This window comes from Corvus cornix, chromosome 1A (assembly GCF_000738735.6).
Source record: "Corvus cornix cornix isolate S_Up_H32 chromosome 1A, ASM73873v5, whole genome shotgun sequence".
NCBI lineage: Eukaryota > Metazoa > Chordata > Aves > Passeriformes > Corvidae > Corvus > Corvus cornix.
Genome location: NC_047057.1, coordinates 49,313,494 through 49,331,826, shown reverse-complemented (window position 1 = coordinate 49,331,826; position 18,333 = coordinate 49,313,494). Strand labels below are relative to the sequence as shown.

At 42.7% G+C, this 18,333-nt stretch overlaps 1 protein-coding gene across 1 annotated transcript in view; it reads right to left on the bottom strand.

Annotated features, from left to right (window-relative positions):
- Positions 1-17,836, bottom strand: part of MRTFA (myocardin related transcription factor A) — a 104,599-nt gene extending 86,763 nt beyond the window's left edge. The window contains exons 1-4 of the mRNA XM_039571085.1: positions 17,704-17,836; positions 10,432-10,524; positions 9,322-9,604; positions 791-854 (exon numbers count right to left, since the gene is read on the bottom strand). Coding sequence (XP_039427019.1) covers positions 791-854; positions 9,322-9,604; positions 10,432-10,524; positions 17,704-17,836 — 573 coding nt within the window. The remainder of the gene's footprint in view (positions 1-790; positions 855-9,321; positions 9,605-10,431; positions 10,525-17,703) is intronic.
- Between the last annotated feature and the right edge of the window lie 497 nt (positions 17,837-18,333).

The window sequence follows — 18,333 nt, the reverse complement described above, 5'->3', positions numbered from 1 at the left end:
GAAAAAAAAACCAGAAGAGCAGGGCCCACTGAAAAATGACAGCTTTCAGTCACCTCATGTGAAGTACAGTGTAAAACCAAGCCTGAAACAGTCTGCAAGAAGTTTTCTGACCCCAGTCACATTCTTTAGTCATGCCAGTATGAAACTGTCTACAGAAATTAAACCAACTGGTTTTGTCTCTGCTTCCCATCAACGGACACTGGGTGTAGGATTCAAATTTCTTTGCATTTATTGGCACCTTCTAATGCAGCTACCCAGCATGACATTCACTAAGTGGAATGCCCAGCAATTGATTTACTAGATATTCTGTTCCCTTTTTCCCTTACAACAGCTGACTTTCCACCCTTGGATTTCCCCACTACTGAAAACAGGTAAGAACTTTCTTCAGTGATTCATAGAGAAGCTAAGATCAATATTACTGTCTTGTTTAAGCTAACCAATTTATTGAAAAGAAGTAGCAAGTGCTCCCTAACATGGAAATCTAATCAATGTGAGTAAAGCACATGGTGTTCACCCAATTCACAGGATACCAAATTCAACTGCTTTCTTTGAAACAAGTCTTACTAATTGCTCACCAGCACTGAAAAGTGGACATGTGTGCTGTTTATACTCTTTTAACACTATAAAGTCCTTGCTGCACAGCTGTCACACTTGACACTAAAACAAATTCAAAATATTTTATCTCTAAACAATACTATCCCTCACTTTTAGTGACTACAAGCAATTTTCAATTCAAAACCTAAGAACAAAAGGTGCAGACTAAAGACAGAAAAAAGAACACAATACATACCTTACTCACAGTTCCCACGGACAAACCCAGCTCACTTCCATGCCAGCAGCTCTCTCCCCAGACACTGAAAGAGAAAACAGGACACAAATACTCAGAGATTTAAAAACAAACGACCAAACAAACCAAACACAGCCCATTTTCTCCTTTAAGAGTAAGGAACAAAGTCCTTTATCTGGGATTCTTTTTAAATAGAATCTCTAATTCATTTGGTACACACTACAGAAGTTGGATTGACATACCATCAAGACTGCCATGCTGGTATACACACACCCATGCTACTTGCAGAGCAGAATTTTTATTTTAGGACTGCTGCTTTGTCAGTTCTGAAGAATGCATTGTTTGAGATCTACTAAGGCAGAATATTCACCAAATCATACACTCAATTTTCCGGTCCGTGTACTGAAATCATTCTTAAACACTGGATAGTAGAACTTGAAGACAGTTATAACTAGCTTATCACAGCAGGTTACCCATCCACACAAAAACAGGGAAAAGATAAAAGTACATTACAGAGATCTGTCAAGACAGCAATGGGAATTCCATTTTGGAGGAGGGGGAGAAGAACCATCCCGTGCACCTTAAAAACTCACAAATGTACTGAAGTAACACATCATTTTCTTTGGCAATACAGTTCTAACAGGTGTACACAGCAGTACCTAACTAGAAGATAATTACTTCGGAGGCTCTGGAAGATTGCTGTCTCAAATGGCAATAAAAAAGGTCAGAAGTTGCCATGCTTCCACTCCTACTTCCTTAGCCACCTTTAAAAAAAATACGCATCATCAAAGTTTCCATTCCATTTCCTCCTCCGAGCTTTTCAGACTTTAGGGCTTCCTACCCACCAGAAGCACAGAACTGCAGTCGAGATGCCATGATATTTTGTCAATAAGATAAAATAAAAAAGAAACAGGCACCTCCCCAAGTACAAACTTCAGACCAGATGGACTTTGGACATGAGTATTAACATAGTTCCAGTGAAAAGGAAAAAAAATTTTTAAAAAATACATATATAGAATAAGCTATCTACTACTTCAACATCAGAAGGAATAAGACCAATTAGACTGATTAGGCTTAATGCTTGGATAGTCAGCATAACACAAAATGTGAGTTTTCTGATCCCCAACAAATAAAAGAATTTTATTCTGTTTACACTGTTCAGAAGGAGCTACAGGTAATGAATTGCATATGTACTTGGTCAACTCTCCTCCACTTAACTCCTCTAATTTGAAGGAGAAGGGATTTACAATACTGGTACAAATGGAAAAAAAGAAGTAAGGACACTACTGCTTCAGAGACTTCCCTTCCAGAGAATATTTCTATTTTTCTCTGAATAAAATGTGCCAGGGCACATTAATCATGGCTGTATCACAGAATCACGAAGTCATTCTGCCACCTCTTACAGTATTTGTCATCAAGTCAATATTTAGAATTACTTACAACTACTGAATTAATTTCATGTGAGAACCCATAATAAGTAATTACTTTTCTTTAATAAAGCAGTCAAACTGATACAACTGTAATTAAAACATAATAATGATGCAAGACTACGCAATGAAGTATATACTTACAGTGTACCTTTTACAGAATTGCAGATCCTAGATTTTCTAACAGGCAAGGCAAGAAGGCCTCAAGAAGTCAAGGAAAGTCTTCCACAAAGATGGTAAACAATTAACCACTGTTAAGAGTTTGCTACTCCAACACGATGAACAAGGTACCAGAGAATTTGGCAAAACAATTTTGCTAAAACATTCTTCTGACTGCATTAAGCACATAACATCAAAATTTAATCGTGATGATGTTGATTCTTTAAATCACAAATTATAAGTGAGTGAAATTTATCCATATATTAAATCTTGACTTCAGTGCAAGTTTTTGGCATAGCTTGGTTTTCAGTGGGATTTTTATTTTTTAGTTTGCTGTTGCTTCGGGATTTTTTTTTTTTTTTGGAGACTCAGATATCCCTGAAACCACTTTTCACACATGAAAGCGTGGAGAAGTTAGCAATGCATTTCATTTGAAGATTTCTGCTGGCCAATCCCTAATTTCCAGTAATCTTGGTTCACTGAATATTATCCTCCAATTTAAGATTGCAACAGCACTGATAAAGCTGAACAATCACCATGCTGCTGCATTTAGTTTCCAGCACTTAAGATCCATGTTCTCCAGAATCTCAATTGACTCAAGACAGGTCCAACACTGAGTCTTTTCCTGATCTGCCTATCCTGGTAGAGGGAATCTGCGAATTTTTTACAGAAGCGAAACCCCACACCCAGTCAAAATAATCTTTGTATTTTCTTCAGTGCTTTTTTTTTCCAGAAAACTTCAAACTGCTGAATACCCCAGGTCTGAAGAACGTATCAAGCTATCCCTAATCAGATGGGAGGGTGAAGCAGAAGGGGAGGAATCTCCCTTTACACCCCAGTTCTACATCCCTTCCAAGGCATTCATAGTCAACAACCAGCCAACACAAAACACCAGCCTGGACAGACATCTCACCTGGCACAATATGGTACACACATACACTGATTTTTTTGACATCTTTTCAAAAACTTAGCACTTTCTTTCAGAAAATAAGGTGTATATATGTGAACATACAAACACGCACTTCAGCAAACAGGACAAATTATTGCAACAACTTTCTTGCCTTAACTTATTTACTTCTCCTGACTTTCCAAAACTTCCATTAGCCTTCTCAGGTGCCTAGAGATCCTTGTTCTCCCATGCAGAACTCATCCTTCTGGACATCGGACATTTTTCTTACTTTCTCTACTAAGAACTCAAGTTTTATTCCAGATACTCTGGCCAATAAAAGGTCAATTTTAAAACGTTCAGTCCCATTTGCCAACAAAGTTCCTGCTCAGTCTGAGATGGTTAAAGTATTGCATCCTGCAATTTACTGCTTAGTGATCTGAACCCCAAATAGGAGATAACTGGCTTGCAATAGGCATGAACAGTTGTCAATTTTTTTTCTAATGTGTGTGCTATTAAGCTAAGAGATGCTGCAGGTATAATATATTCCTATCGTTATCCTTATTCACTCACTCTGTGGAATTTCAATCCAGCTTCAAAACGAAACAACAGAAAACCCAGACACACCCTGCCTTCAAAATTAACAAGCCAAGCTTCACAAATATTTAGCAGAACAGCCTTATAACTGTAATGGAAGACAAGCTCTTTACTGCTCCTTCTATGCTGCAGTGAGTGAGCAAAGATTAATCTGATAACTGAAACATTTTCTGGCAAAATTCCACAGTTTAAACTGTTTTTGCTATTCTTCGCTCACAGCACAATCAAAACATTCCTCCAACACTCCTTTTTCCTCTCACTACAGTCAATGCAGGCAGAACTCTACTGTCCTAGATTTTCTGAAGAAAAAATAGTGTCATCTCTAAGAAATGCAGAAGTCTCATCTTGCTGATAAACTTCTCCATCCAATGGAAAAGTTTATATGTCAGTGTTTACATGTTCAAGCCAAATGGCTGCTATTCCAGTGATTACAACGGCTTATTGCCTTCACTGGTGACTTGGAGTTTCAGCGCGTCTGAACAACACAGAAACTCACTGACATGACTCGTAAGTCTGCTCAGAACATGGCAAGGCAGAATTCATATCCCATCCTTCCAACACCCAGACTGTCCCTCAGATGGAGGCTTTGAAAAGATTCAGACTCAAGTTATCTGCTCCTGTAAATCATGTCCAACAGGACACGAGAGCGAATTTCGGACAGTTACATTAGGCCTAACATTAACACGGCCCTACCAGTCACTCAGAGAAAACTCTCATCTGTGTGCGGGTCCATCTTACACAGTGGAATAGAAATTAAGTTACAGTGTGGACTGTAATCACATTCTGCTGGGAATTGTATTGCTATAAAGATCACTAGGGAGGGCAAAAATAGTAGTAATTTTTTTTTTTTTAAAGGAAATCATTCAAGTAGAGTCTTTCAAAGTTTTTTTCCAAAACTTTCTTTCTGAAGGAGGAAAAGCTTCCCTGTAATTGACAGAAAGTGAATCCTGTCTCATCTTTGCTCAGAGCTGTACCATCACACATGTAAACATTTGCAGAGAGAATGAGTTCATCATAACATGGGTATCTTTGTGTGTAAAGGATGATCTCATCTTAGTAAGCCTAAACAGGGTGTCAACCATATGGACCAGTCGTGCAATGAAGACATATCCTCAGTGCTCCACTAAACCACGGGAAGGGTAGGACTCAAGGAACCACACATCCCCTCCCTAGTGTGTCTATAACTAGTTGTAATTGCCAAATATTACCGGAAACATTAATTTGAGGTTGAAACAATCTGTGATGTAGACTGTCCCAGACCGAAATTAATTTCACAAAACTAGACATACCATTTCAGTCTCCTGTTCCCCTAACACGAAGACACTCTGAAGATGATGTGTAGTCAGCACATTTATTTGCCTCACTAGAAGATGGCAAAATAGGGAAATTTCTGCACTGCTTATGCCAGGGCCCCTGCACTGTGGTACATACACATTTCAATATGCACCCATGGCAAGCAGAGACAAGAGCAGCAGCAACTCCTGACCATGTCCAGGAGAAAGTTTTTCTTTCAGTGCCAAAAAGGCAGCCCCCAGTGATCAGCTGTTAACAAGTAACACGCTGGCACATGCAGCAGCAGCTACCCTACTTCCTCTGCTGTGCTCCACACAAACCCTGCTTTTCTGGATCAGCAGGGCCCAAACAAGCTGAAATAGGAGCACAAGTAAATTAAGAAGGATAAGCAGAAGTAGTTGACACTGTAGTTTGTAGTAGAAGAGCAAAAGCAGATGGATGGCATGAGGTTAAGGTGCAAAAGAAATCTCCAATTAAAAGCTCAGCCTTTAGCTTTCAAGATTTAAAAATATATGTGACTCTGTGTTGCATTTCACCTTCTTACAGAGATGTTATCAATATGGCCGTGTGCCTAAATCCAAAATATTTCTTTGCACAAGAATAATGATGCTGCACACACACAAGAAAATGGGGGAGTAAAAGGGAAAGGAATGCTGCACAAACCAAATTCATTACATCAATTTCTGAAATATAAACCAAACTAATTTAAACAATTACATTACCTCACTCAGTGACAAATTCAAAAATTTATCTGTGTGGAAAATAAGTATCTTGAATAAGAAATAGGAAAGGATCAAAGGAAGCGAAATACTGTTAGTAGCCTTGTTTCTTCACATCTTAAAACAGTATAAAACTGAGGGCAGATTCTGTATATACTGCATGCACTGTTTGGCCTCTGCAAGGACAACCCACGTTTAAAAATTTGAAGGTGCTGAATGACCAATGTGGCACATCTAAGACTGATAATGAAAACTGTCCTCACCCCAATGCCATTCACTTCCCCTGAAGAAGACACTTAACAGCATTTGCACTCCAGAAAGCATTCAAAGGTTGGAAGGTAAAACATACACATTAACCACACACACAGTATCCCTGAAGAACTGAACAGAGAATTTGACAAAGAAATGAGTTTCTGAATTCACACAAACTCATCCATTTCATCTGACACCCACACATAAAAGAAGAACCACAGGAACAGTTTTTAACTACAGTTCCTTTTAGCTGTAGCTCTTAGTGATCTGCTCCTCCACTCCAGCTATGCATTCCTGCAGCTCTCCCACATCTTTTATTTGGGGGGTCCGAGGGGGAGAGGAATAGAACACGCCCAGATTAAAAATCAGGTCTCTAACCTGGCCTAGCATGTAGCTCCATAGACTCCACTTCACTACTGAGCACCTGGTGGGGAGGGGAAAAGAGGCTCATGGGAATATGAGCTGTTTAAGACAGCCCCACCACTAAAAGAAATGTCTGTGTAACCACATCCTCTCTTTGCAGTCTCAGTTCAGCAATATGTCCAACAGGAAATAATTAGATTTGGCTTTCCCAGAGTAGGTGTCTGACAGTTTGAGACCGCTGAGCAATTGCTTTTTCTGCTTCCTCTCCAACAGTTTCTCAGGAAAAGACATTGACCCTCAGGACACAACTGAATGGAAAAAAAAAAAAAAAAAACAACTTTAAAGGAAGAGTCCTGTATAACTATAATATAACTGTAATGCGATTTGTTAATTATTACCATTTTTACATGGAAGAAATCAACTGTACTCTTCAAAAGGAATCTTAATCACAATACTGAGTTATCAGTAAGTAAACAGACATTGAGATAGTCCAATTTTATTATCTACAACACAGGAAGGACAGCTGAGTATAGAGACTAAAGACAGAAGACTGTTGGAGTTGCTACAAATTGTGCTTTTGGGGTAAAAAGCATATAAGGAGACACCCTGCACATTCCAAATGAGTGCAACAATTAATCTTGTGATAATGTTTTGATACATCCTAAGAATTTATCTGCTTTCTTCTCCAACATGCAAACCTTTTTTGTTCTGATACTTCTCTCTCTCTAGTACAGCTGCTGTTTTCTCCATCAAATACCATACAGGAATTTAATCATGGCTCAACAGTGAAGGAAATCCAGTAGGGATTGCTGTTGTTATTATCATCATCATCATTAAGGGGTACTTTGATTGCCTGAATGTACATTTCACCTGGAGGTTCAAGTACGAAAGTCTGTGAAAATTGCTGCTGCTTTGCCATGCCAGTAGAAGTCATAGTTAAAAAAAAAAACCACAAGCAAGCAAGCACTCCTCCTCAAACCTAAGAGTTTCCCATTATCTCATACTCAAGAGGAGGAAAAATTAAAGACTGCTTTTGGAAAAATCCCACATTCTCTTAGTTCTATGTCAAAATGTCTTCTGTACTCCCTTTCTTTGCATTTTATTTCATGATCTGCTTGTTGCCTGAAGATTTGGGAGCCTTCTCCCACATGATCATAGGAGTGGATGGCCTTAATTAAACAAATTAAAGCTGCTTCCACAACTGTTGGAACCAGCAAATTGCTTACATTTTGTACAGAACAGTATGATGCTCAAGAAGCTATAACTGGCAATATTTCACTCTTTTCCTGAAATCACATTTGGTTTCTAAATTGTAACTGAGAAAGGACTGGAAAGGGCTCAGTAAGCTAATATCTGCTAATTAAGAAGGGCAAATTTGCCTACTTGTGGAAAGCTTAAGGCATTTGCTTTTAGCCCCAACTCTTTTTCTCCTTTCAGCAGAAAGCACAAATCTAAAGAACAGAAAAGGAGTTCACAGTCAGCTTCAGATCATACACTTATTTTAAATTCTATTATTAGATTCTATTTAATCACAACTATTAGATCACTCATTAAATCACTGCAGCAAATGGGAACAAATGGGTGTCCCTTCCATTTCATATTCAGTAATGATTGAAATATTTTTGGAAATACTGATGAAGACCTAAAGGCATTACAGTTCCACCAGTTTGACAGTGTCTTTACAGAAACCCAGTGAGGGATTTTGTGCAAGCAGAAGATGTGTTTTGAAATCAGTGGTGGAAGTTCATTTGTATTTTTACCTGAAAAACAACACACAAATAGAAAACACACTTCCAGTAAGTCAGCTATGCCACGACTAGCCCTGATGTCAAACGCAAATTTGAAATAAAACCAGAATATTGGGATATACCCATTCAACCCAGAATAGCTACATTTTATATTTTTCAAATATTCAGAGCTGTGTCTTCAGCTCCTACCAAGAAACAAAAAGCACATTTTAGGTTCCAAGACACAGAAAAGAAACTAGAGACTTAAACAGAAACATTTTTAACGTCTTCAAAATTTATTTTCTATGGATGGGAGATTAAAATGCAGTTTCACAGCACGGGCCCTGATACTGTCTGGACAAACGATACCAGAAAGGAACTGCTAGCAGCAAACCTGCAACCCTTTATTCAGTTCACTCAAGGCTCATCTGGTAAAACAGAATCACACAGAACCGTATGCACACAAAGTTTGCATGATGCAGCATAAGGCTACACAGATCCATATCACAAAGCTCTCGGGAGGGTTATTTCCACTGACACACACATAGAATTATCAGTTTTCATCCGTGATCAGGGACGATGTGAAATTACAGTCCTCTTTGATACAAGATTTTACAGTGACAGAGAGGAAGACAAACAGCTGGGACACACGGATGTAACCTCAAATAAGTACCCAGCCACAGCACGGACAAGCATCTTCCCAGTGGGGAAAATCAACCCCGCTCAAGGGAGCCCAGTGAAGATGACAAGAGAAGGCGGCTGCTGCCGCCCAAACCCTCGAGAACCCCTGTCAGCACTGCCCGGCCTCGAACGCCGGAAAGAGCTCCCCAAAACCACCCCCCACCGACCCGCTGACCGCGAGGCGCCCGGGACCCTTCCCAGGCGTGAGGGCGCGGAGGGGCGGGGAGAGGCGCAGAGCGCGCCGGGGCAGCGGGGACACAGCGCGGGGGCTCCGGAGGGGGCGCAGCCGCCCCGCGCCCGCGGGGAGCGGCCGTGCCCCAGCGCGGGGAGGCCCCTCGGGGCGGGCCCGCGCCCATCCTCCCTCTCCCTGCCGCTGGCGATCCCCGAGGCCGCCTCGCAGGTCCCGGCCGAGCCAGAGCTCCGCACTCACCTGGTCACGGCTCCATCTCGCCCGAGCCCGCCCGTGCCCGTCCCCGCCGGAGAAGGCGCCGCCCCCGCTCCCGCAGCCCGGCCGCGCCACCGCCGGCCGGCGCCTCGCAACCGCGGAAGCGCCCGCCCCCCGCCGGAGCCGCCCGTCAGAGCGCAGAGGCGCTGGTGAGCGGCACGGGAAGTGGCCAATGGCCCACGAGCACCTGGGGAAGCTTCACGGAGCGAGGGGCGGGCACGGTGTGACTGGCGGGGCGCACAGCCGATCGGAAGGCAGAGGTGAGGTCATCGCGGGAGGGACGGACGGAGGGGGCGGGCTGGCTGCTGGGCGGGGAGGGGCGGGGACGCGGCCTTAAAGGCGCAGCGCCGCCCTTATGGGCGCGGTGGGGTGTGGCGGGGCGCTAGTGAGCGCGGGGCGTGGAAAACATGGAACATCCCGTGCGCCGTGGCAGTTCTGGGAGCTTCAGGCTTAAGGACAAGTCGGGAATATTTACCTTCCTTTGTCCCATGCTTTCGCCCAGCACCGCCCACCCCTAATCCTTGGGATGGGAGTGGGGGGTTCCCGTCAGAGGCTGGATCTTAAGTGCAGGAAGCTAAATGCAGCAGGATGGTGATTGTTCAGCTTTATCGCCGGACGGTCGCAATCTTAAATTGGAAGATAATATTCAGTGAAGCAAGTTTACTGAAAATTAGAGATTGGCCATCTGAAATCTTTGAGTGAAATGCCTCTCCAACTTTTCCACACTTTCATGTGTGAAAAGCGGTTTCGGGGGTCCCTGAGTCTCAAAATCACGGAGCAACCAACAATGGGAACTGTGGTGCTCTCGCTGCCTGACCTGTGACTGAACAGGAGGATGCCTCACAGGGTGGTCTGGTCCTTCTCTTGGAGAGGCATGAAGGTTCTTGATGTGGTACAAAGCCAGGAAAATAAATGGTGCAAGTGGGTGAAATGTCCATAATGAAAACTTCGGTTAACTGGGGTGAGGTTGTGCAGAAAATAGAAGAATGATGGCATCCCTGAAGAGCAGGGCAGAGGACCATAGCTGGAGTGTTATAGTATCGTTATAAATAGTAAGTGTACTTTACCTGCAGTGATGTTCTCACCCCTGCTTACTGTATCTCAAAAGGACGTGAGTCATGACAGAGACTGTAACAATGCTCCGTGAAGGATTGTCTCGAACTGTGAAGCTGAAAAAGTCAGGATCACCTTTCAAAACAAAGAAAAGAGCGAGGTATACAATAACAAGTGATATAAAGAAGGCGTCATTGGCCTTTCCTTATTCTCTCATATAGTCAGAGAACTGGAGGACATGATATAACTGCAAAGCAATGTATGTGAAGTAGTTAGGAAAAAATGTTTGTGCAGTGTACAATTAATCTGTGAACTTCATGATAAGAAGCTTGATGTTACAAGTATGTTAAGAAGAACCAAATTCTTAGCCAGTTACTGCCAGTCAGCCACTATCTTGCCCTAGTTTTCAATCCTGACATTTACAGCTTTTTGCTTTTCATTCCCAGGGATCCAGTTCAGCTTTGGCTATGCACATAAATCTTCAAAGTAACATAATTCTTCTCCCTGCTGTTTGACAGGGTTAGCCCTCCGGAGGTAGTTTAGTGGAACAATAGAGTCAAAAACACAAAACATTCCCATGCATGATGGTAATTCTGGGGGTTTCATGTTTAATGACAAATCACGAATATTCACCTTCCTTTCTCCCATGTTTTCTAACAGCTCTTTAGGGGTCTGAGACAAATGGTCCAAGTGAATGAGAGAACATAGATGTCTTCCTGTTCTGCATTGCCAATTTTAGCAACAATGGTGTATGGCTCATTCTTGAAATCATTTGCTTAGGAGACTTGTTAATAGATCTGTTTACAGAACAGGGGAGGACAGATGATGTGTCCAAGGGCATACCACAAACTGGCAAAGCTCACAGCTCTGCCCGTATTTCCAGTTCACAAGCTGGAGTCCTGCTCACTGTATCTGCCTTCAAACAGATGAACATTTAAGAGATGGAAGCATTTCTCCTCATTTCTGTCTGTAGGTTTCACTGGTCACTACCAATTGGTCACTAAGGTCTCTACTGATTTACAAACCTGCGTGTTACAGATTGCTTTCAGTAGGTACTACTATGCTTTTCTAAGCCCTCAAAGGTGTTTATAGGCCTTGATAAATATACAGTAGGGGAAACCATAAAGAAATAATTCTGCTTCTCCCTAAAATATTTCTGTTTCCACCAGGAACAGGGACAAATGAAGAACACATGTTACATGCAAGCTATATTTTTTGGTTTAGTTTTGAAGGCCTAGTTATTTTCAGTAGCTTTCAATTTCCTTAAGACTCATAATGAATTAACTAAATTCACATTTTATTAACAAATGCATGAGAACATCTGCAGTATTGGTAAAGGCAGCGAATCAAGTCTATTAAATTACTTCCATTTGATTTAATGTTAGATGAAAGTTTACACTGAACAAAGAAGGCACCAGTGAAGTATAACAGAATCCAATAGAATTCAATACCATTACCGTGAGACTGATTCTAAATGCAGTTCTGAACTCCATTTCATAATCACAAAATTAAGTTACTTCTGGGCACCTACCATGAACAACTAAGCTTGGAATCTTGCACAGAAATATTTGATTTTCCTGACCTGATGTCTTAGTCATCATTGACTTAGCATTACATTCACTTCTGCATTTGGATTTCTTTTCCTCTTTAAAGAAAAGCAAGTCAGAATGGAGGGGAAAAAAATCAAAAGAGAACAAAGTAAAGGGTGTCCCTAAGAGTGTTTCTAAAGATAAAGTTCTTAAAATGGCTCTATGTTGTGCTTAACATTAAAGTCTGGATGGCCTTCAGCCATCTAAAGATGACTCTGCTTAAAACCACAAGCTATTACAGAAACCTTAATGACCCAACAACTCAGAACATGCCTAACAGTGCCCTGGCATTAGGCTGATGGACAAATTGTCTCCTGATGGAGAAAGAACCTTGTTGGCACAGATAACTGGTCCAGCTTCATTTTTGGGGGAGTAATGAATTCTGCTATCTTGGCTTCTGACTGGTAACATGCATCTTAGCAGCTCAGCAAGATCCCAGGTTTTCCAGTGGTTTGCACAGACCGCAGCAGCAGGTCCTCACACGCGTGCATGTGTGTACACACAAGCAAGAGCATGCAGGGACTTCCCAGGGCTCTGGGAAGCTCCTTCCAGAGGCAGCTGGCCAAACAGGGATGATTGCCAGCCCTGGGCTCAGCAGAGCCTGTACACCAGCTGCTGTGGCCAGGCTCCTGCAAGACACTGACCTGGGCTCAAGGGAAGCCACCCCTGCAGCACCTCTATCCCAGCACCTCTGGTGAGCACTTGTGTGGATGGATTGTGCTGGGCCATTATTGTCTGTATCAGGGCTGGAGGAGCCCTTCCACCACACCAAGCACTGTCCATCACTTGATCAGGTCAGCTTCCCTGGCTGGCCTCGAGCCAGAGCCTGCAATTCCCTCACAGGCTGCAAGGCAGAGGTTGAGGAAGAGAGTGCACCGGACAAGGTTGGGCAGGGAAAGGAATAGGAGGATGCAGAAGTACTGGAGTTCAGGCATGCGTTTGGGTATGCAGGAGGAGGAGTAGGCTGTAGACACTGAAGATTGGGCCCCTAATGGAAAGCAGAGGGCTGTGAATGGTCCAGCTCTGAGCAGGCAGCTGCTGCAACCCTCCCAACGGTGGTGCCACAGTCCTGCTGTGTCAGGAGAGCTTTAAAGTTGACTTCAGGGTTGCATTGTAAAACTAGTAGGAGATGGTGTGTTCTCAGCTTTATTTAATCAAGTCCTGACAAGCAAGAGACAACTGGAAAAAGTGCCTAACAAGACTCCTTGCCTTCAGTGAGGCCAGTTGCTTTCACTTTTTAAACTGAATCCTGCTCTTTACATGGTTTCATTCTTAGTTTCCATGACCTGCACATCAGTGGTTGGTTTCTGTCCTATAATCCCTACAGTATAAGTGTCTCTTGAGAAAGGAGTTGGGCAAGGACATAAACATCTTAGAGAGGTAGTTCATAGACTGTTCAAAATGTTAGAGACACTCATTTTCCTATCTTACTAAGGATTTTCTGTTTTGAAATGGGTCTGCAGTTTCAGTTTGGTAAATGCCAACGTATTTCTATTAATCTAAGCTTTGCTGGCCAAGGAATTTACCTTCCTATGTGCCCTTTACAAGAAAAGAGGATTTTGCCTGCTCAGCTGTTCAAAGAAAGAGTAACATAAAGGAAAAACAGAGCAAAGGAAACTGAATTCCTTTTTAAAAGTATGTCCTTTAGGCAAATATCAACTGCGAGAATTTCCAATAAAGAAATTGTTTGGGGAAGTGTAAGTGCTCGTAAAAAAGTGTGTGGATTAGTATCAGAGTCCAGGGTTAATAATTAGTGTCTTCTATCAAAGAATACATTAATCATTAACCTGAGGCTGACTTCCAAGTTGTGACCCGCATAGATAGAAAAGTATTACCGTAGTAAATAGCAGAGTTTACAAACTCATCTGTTCAAAAGTGCAGGGATAAAGCTACATTGTGGTTTATGAGAAGAGGTGCAGGTTAGCCATCGTCTTTTGGCTCGAAAGGACTGGAACAGACACCAACTCGTTTCTGGGGCTTTGTAGTATTTCACTGCTTCCCTTAGATGGAGCCAAACTCACATCGTCTGGGTGCCTGTGACTCACCAGCAGTGCATGCAACTTTCCCAAAATCAGAGGAGAACTATGCAGCAGGGGAGTTTGTCATGGGTCCCTAAGCTCCATTTCCTGCCCATTCCCCTGGACTGACTTCCTAATATCGGTTCATTGCCTCCCAGGTCTGTTCCTACAGTGCCACAGCAACAGACAGTGACACACAAAAGCACTAATCTGACACTGACCTTCCCTTTCAGCTTGAGGGGAAATGTTTTTTCAGATGTTACAAATATAACCTTTCTAACATACATTATATCACAGGTTGTGCTACTGATCTATTCATCTGCACACTGAATGGGTAAGGCATTAGGAAGAATCGTCTGGAGGCTTCTTCCTTCCATGTTGCACTACGATCTTGGGTAAAATTCTGATCTACCAGGTCTTGTGACTCTGGCCTCCAACTGCAAAATGTTTGGGATCTATATGGTTGCAATGCAATGACTTGTAATAGAAAGTAGGAACTTCAAAGAACAGAGAGGAGTCTACAGTCTCTGCCACCTGTGAAGTGATTGCTAAATTACAGCAATTTGATCAAAAAGCTGCATAAGGAAGACAGGCACAGCTATCAACCAAACAAGGATAAGAGAATTACAGGGTAAGGAGTGAGCATTTCCAATCTTGGGAGTAAGAAACCATAGTTACTCTCCTGACAGCAACTGAAAGTTCTTTCCTCAATTCAAGAGCCAAGAAAGGCATCTTCACATCTGCGTTTAGAAGAGTGCAAAGCCACTCACGTCCCAGTAAGGGGCAAGAGTAAGTGTTTCCACACTGGTTTTATTCACCTGGCAACAGATTTCATTACACTGGATTTGAAAGTGCTGTGGAAACGTCTGAGGCAACTTTGACAGAGTACCCTTTTCCTAGCCTTTTATTTTTAAGCAAGACCACAGAAGAGATAATTTTCTCAAAAGAGCATTACATTTAAAGGGTCTGTCTTGCCATTCACCATTCAGACTAAATCATGATGAATTGAACCATGGAGACTGTGTATTGGTAATATCCCAGTGATACAATTGTGCAACTAACTGGAGAAAAGATCTGTGTCTGGTTTTATATCCCAGTCGTTCTATACCTATCATGACATTTGCAGAAGTCATTTTATCCCTTCTACAGAGGCATATGGAGTGCAGCAAGAGGTTGTGACAACCAAACAGTTGAGAAAGCTGGGAAAGGTTTTCTGGTGCCAGACCAGTCTTTCGGATAGAGCCTCCTTTTCCAGCGGCTTGATGGAAAAAAGAGATGCTGGAGTCCACTCTGGTTTGGCACATCCTCATCAAGACTGTATTGCTTCCCAGCTGCTGTTCTGACTCCACAGTCTGCTCTTGAAGGAGTTGTGTTCTCCATCTTTCATTGCCAGAGAAGGTGCAGCTGAAGGATTTGGAAAGAGGAGATTTGATCCCCACACAACCCTGGGGGTTCCCCAGAGTGGTGAGTAATCAGCATGGGGAGAGGAAGTGTGTGACACACTCATCTTTACTTCATGTAGATGTTTCCCATGAAGCAACAAGAGGATCTTTGGATTTCTCTTTGCAAAGCCCAGGTCTGATTTCAGCTGCGATGTCACCCTGCGAGAGCTGACTCATCCAGCAGGGCTGCGGTTCCAAGGAACACATGCAGAGGCTGGGAAAGTTCAGAGCTATTTTCAGAGCTTGTGGGGAGTTGCCCTGTGGGTCCCACTCTCTGGGAGAGGTGCTGGACAGAGAGTGTGCTGTCCAAGAGGCTCAATAAAACTGGACACTGCCATGACCTCACAGGCTTCAAAGCAAACAGACTGCAAAGGCAGAAATAGTAGAGGAAAATAATCACCATCCACTGGGAAAGAGTTCCTTTGGCATTTTGATCTGACCAATCACCTTTGCACAGCTTAGCTGCATTAAATGGTCTCTGGAGCAGGATTTTGGCAGTGCCCAGAAAAGATGGACCACGGGGAAATTGTGCAACACAATGTCAGAATACGCTGATATTCACCAAAATGAGTGCAGCCTCATCTTCTGCCTCGGTTTACCTTTTTCTGTTTACCTCTACCCAGCTAACACACCTGGTATTTCTAAATCTCTCCCTAGTCTGGGTAAGGCTTGTTAACATAACATTCAGCCTTCCAGCCTCAATAACAAGATTTACAATTGTGATAAGAAACATTTTAAAATGTGATTTAAATATATCTATTAAAAACAGTGGAGGGAAAAGCTCTGGAGAGAAATTAGAGTATTCTGATTTATGCTTGAGAAAAGAAGGATCAAATGGAAGGCAAAAAAAAAAAAAAAAGAATGAAAAAACATGTCTGCCTGGGGAACGCAGCAGCAGCCTCTCTCAGACAAGTCTGATGTTCCTACAAAATAACCAATCCAGGAATGAGTGTCCCAGATAAACAAAGAGGCACAAACATAGGAAGTAGGAATGAAATTCAAGTGCAGCTGTTTTCCACTTTCCCCTGCCCCTGCTGCAGCACAACGCTGAAACTGAGCAGCTGAATTTGCTACCAAAGAAAGATATCCTTGTGTGGCAGAGCTGCCCGTCAGACACCAAAAGCTCTTCCAGCTGCTGGCAGTGTAGCAAGAGTGACGGGCTCCTGGCCAGGGCTCTCCTGATGGAGCCCACGCAAATCAGGGAAGTGCCTGGAGGCGGTTTGTTAGCACTGGGGACTGCTCAGCATCTTGGATACCGACACTCCACAACTCCTTCTGCTTCCAGGGAGCCCTTTGTCAGGGTTAAACGTCTGGTTAAAGGGGCTGATGATAAAGCATTCTCACGGAGCTGATTTCTCCAGAAATGTGCGCGATGCCAGTACGTAATGTCAGGAGGCAGCTTTGCCTGAAATATCAGGGGCATCTCATTTCAAAAAAACTGCACTGGAGAAAGGGTGTAGGTTGGAATTGAAGGACAAATATGATTAAAAGGAGGGAGATATTGCTATGCAGAAGCACCCTGTGATTATTTAGTTTACAGGGAGAAATTCAGAAAAGAGAACATAATGGAAAAGCAGAAAATACTGAAGTCTGTCAAGGTGCTCTGCTGCACCCTGATTGCTCCTATACTGAATGAGGACTCAATGAACCCAAAAAGGGATGCATTTTGAAGTGGATAACAGGAGACGTGTTTATTACAGAATAATGTTGGGTGTGTACAGGAAATTTATTTACTACAGAATAACGTTGTTTGTGAGACTTTTGCTGACCGTCATTGAGAGCAAGAGTCAGCTTAAGTAGGATTAGAGAGGGGGAAAACGAGGATAATCAGAGGTTGTTACTTTTATTCTCTCTTTCATGTTTGAGGGATAAAATCCACCTAGCTTCAGGCCATAGAGCAACCTCAGAAAGCCCACGATTAGAAATTACTTCTGTAGGCAAATTATCTTCTCTTGAATTCTTCTCTTGAACTTTTCTGGAAATAATCTTCTCCTGGTTTCTGTCACAGATAGGATAGTAGCCTGCAGGGGTAATTTTTTCAGTATGTTTTTTACTGCTGGGGTGTATTAGTAAAGGTATGAGCTGGACTTTCAAAGACTGTTTTCAGGCCACTTTCTTTGGCAGAAAAACACGATGTGACAGATGAAAATAGAGGTCAAGTGACTGACACATTTTTTCAACCACTCGATTCTCTCCCAAACATAAGAAAAAAAGGTATTAAATCTGTATTTTGTGACTATGCTTCTTTTTTTCACAGCAACCTACTCTTCAGAGAATCTCCTAGGTTAATATTGTCCAACTTTATATCTTGAGCATCATCTATTTCCTGGATATTGTCTGCATCTCTATTGCTGTTTCTGCTGTAGTGAAGAAATCCAACCTTCTCTGCTGCCAGCATGTTCCAGACATCTTAATCTTTGAAATCTGTCAGTGTGTGGGCAGTGGGGTCTGGCATGTTGAGGGACCCTAGGTTTGCTCCCCCTGCTATGGATATCAGCAGTTCTCCAGCACCCCTGTTCTCACTGCTGCATACATAGGCTGATGTTTAGCCACTGTTTACCAATTTTCTCCCAAAGATGTTGCAAGTCCCTTCTTGCTGACTTGATCATTTGCCTTCCATGGGCACATTACCCTGATCTGGCTCCATGGCAGGCTTATCCTGATGGTGCCAGAGGTTGTGACATACAATCTCCCTGCTCTGGCTGTGTCCTGTAGTGACCTTTACATGGTACTACCTGCATGCAGATATTCTGAAAGATTAAATCTCTTCTGCCCCAGCAAAGTGCCCATCTGAGGGTGAAGTGAGCCACACAATTGCTCTAAGTCTGGTCTCCTCTGGGCACGGTGTCACTTGCTGCCATGGGCACACACACCCTCTGATCCTCATCTGCTCTT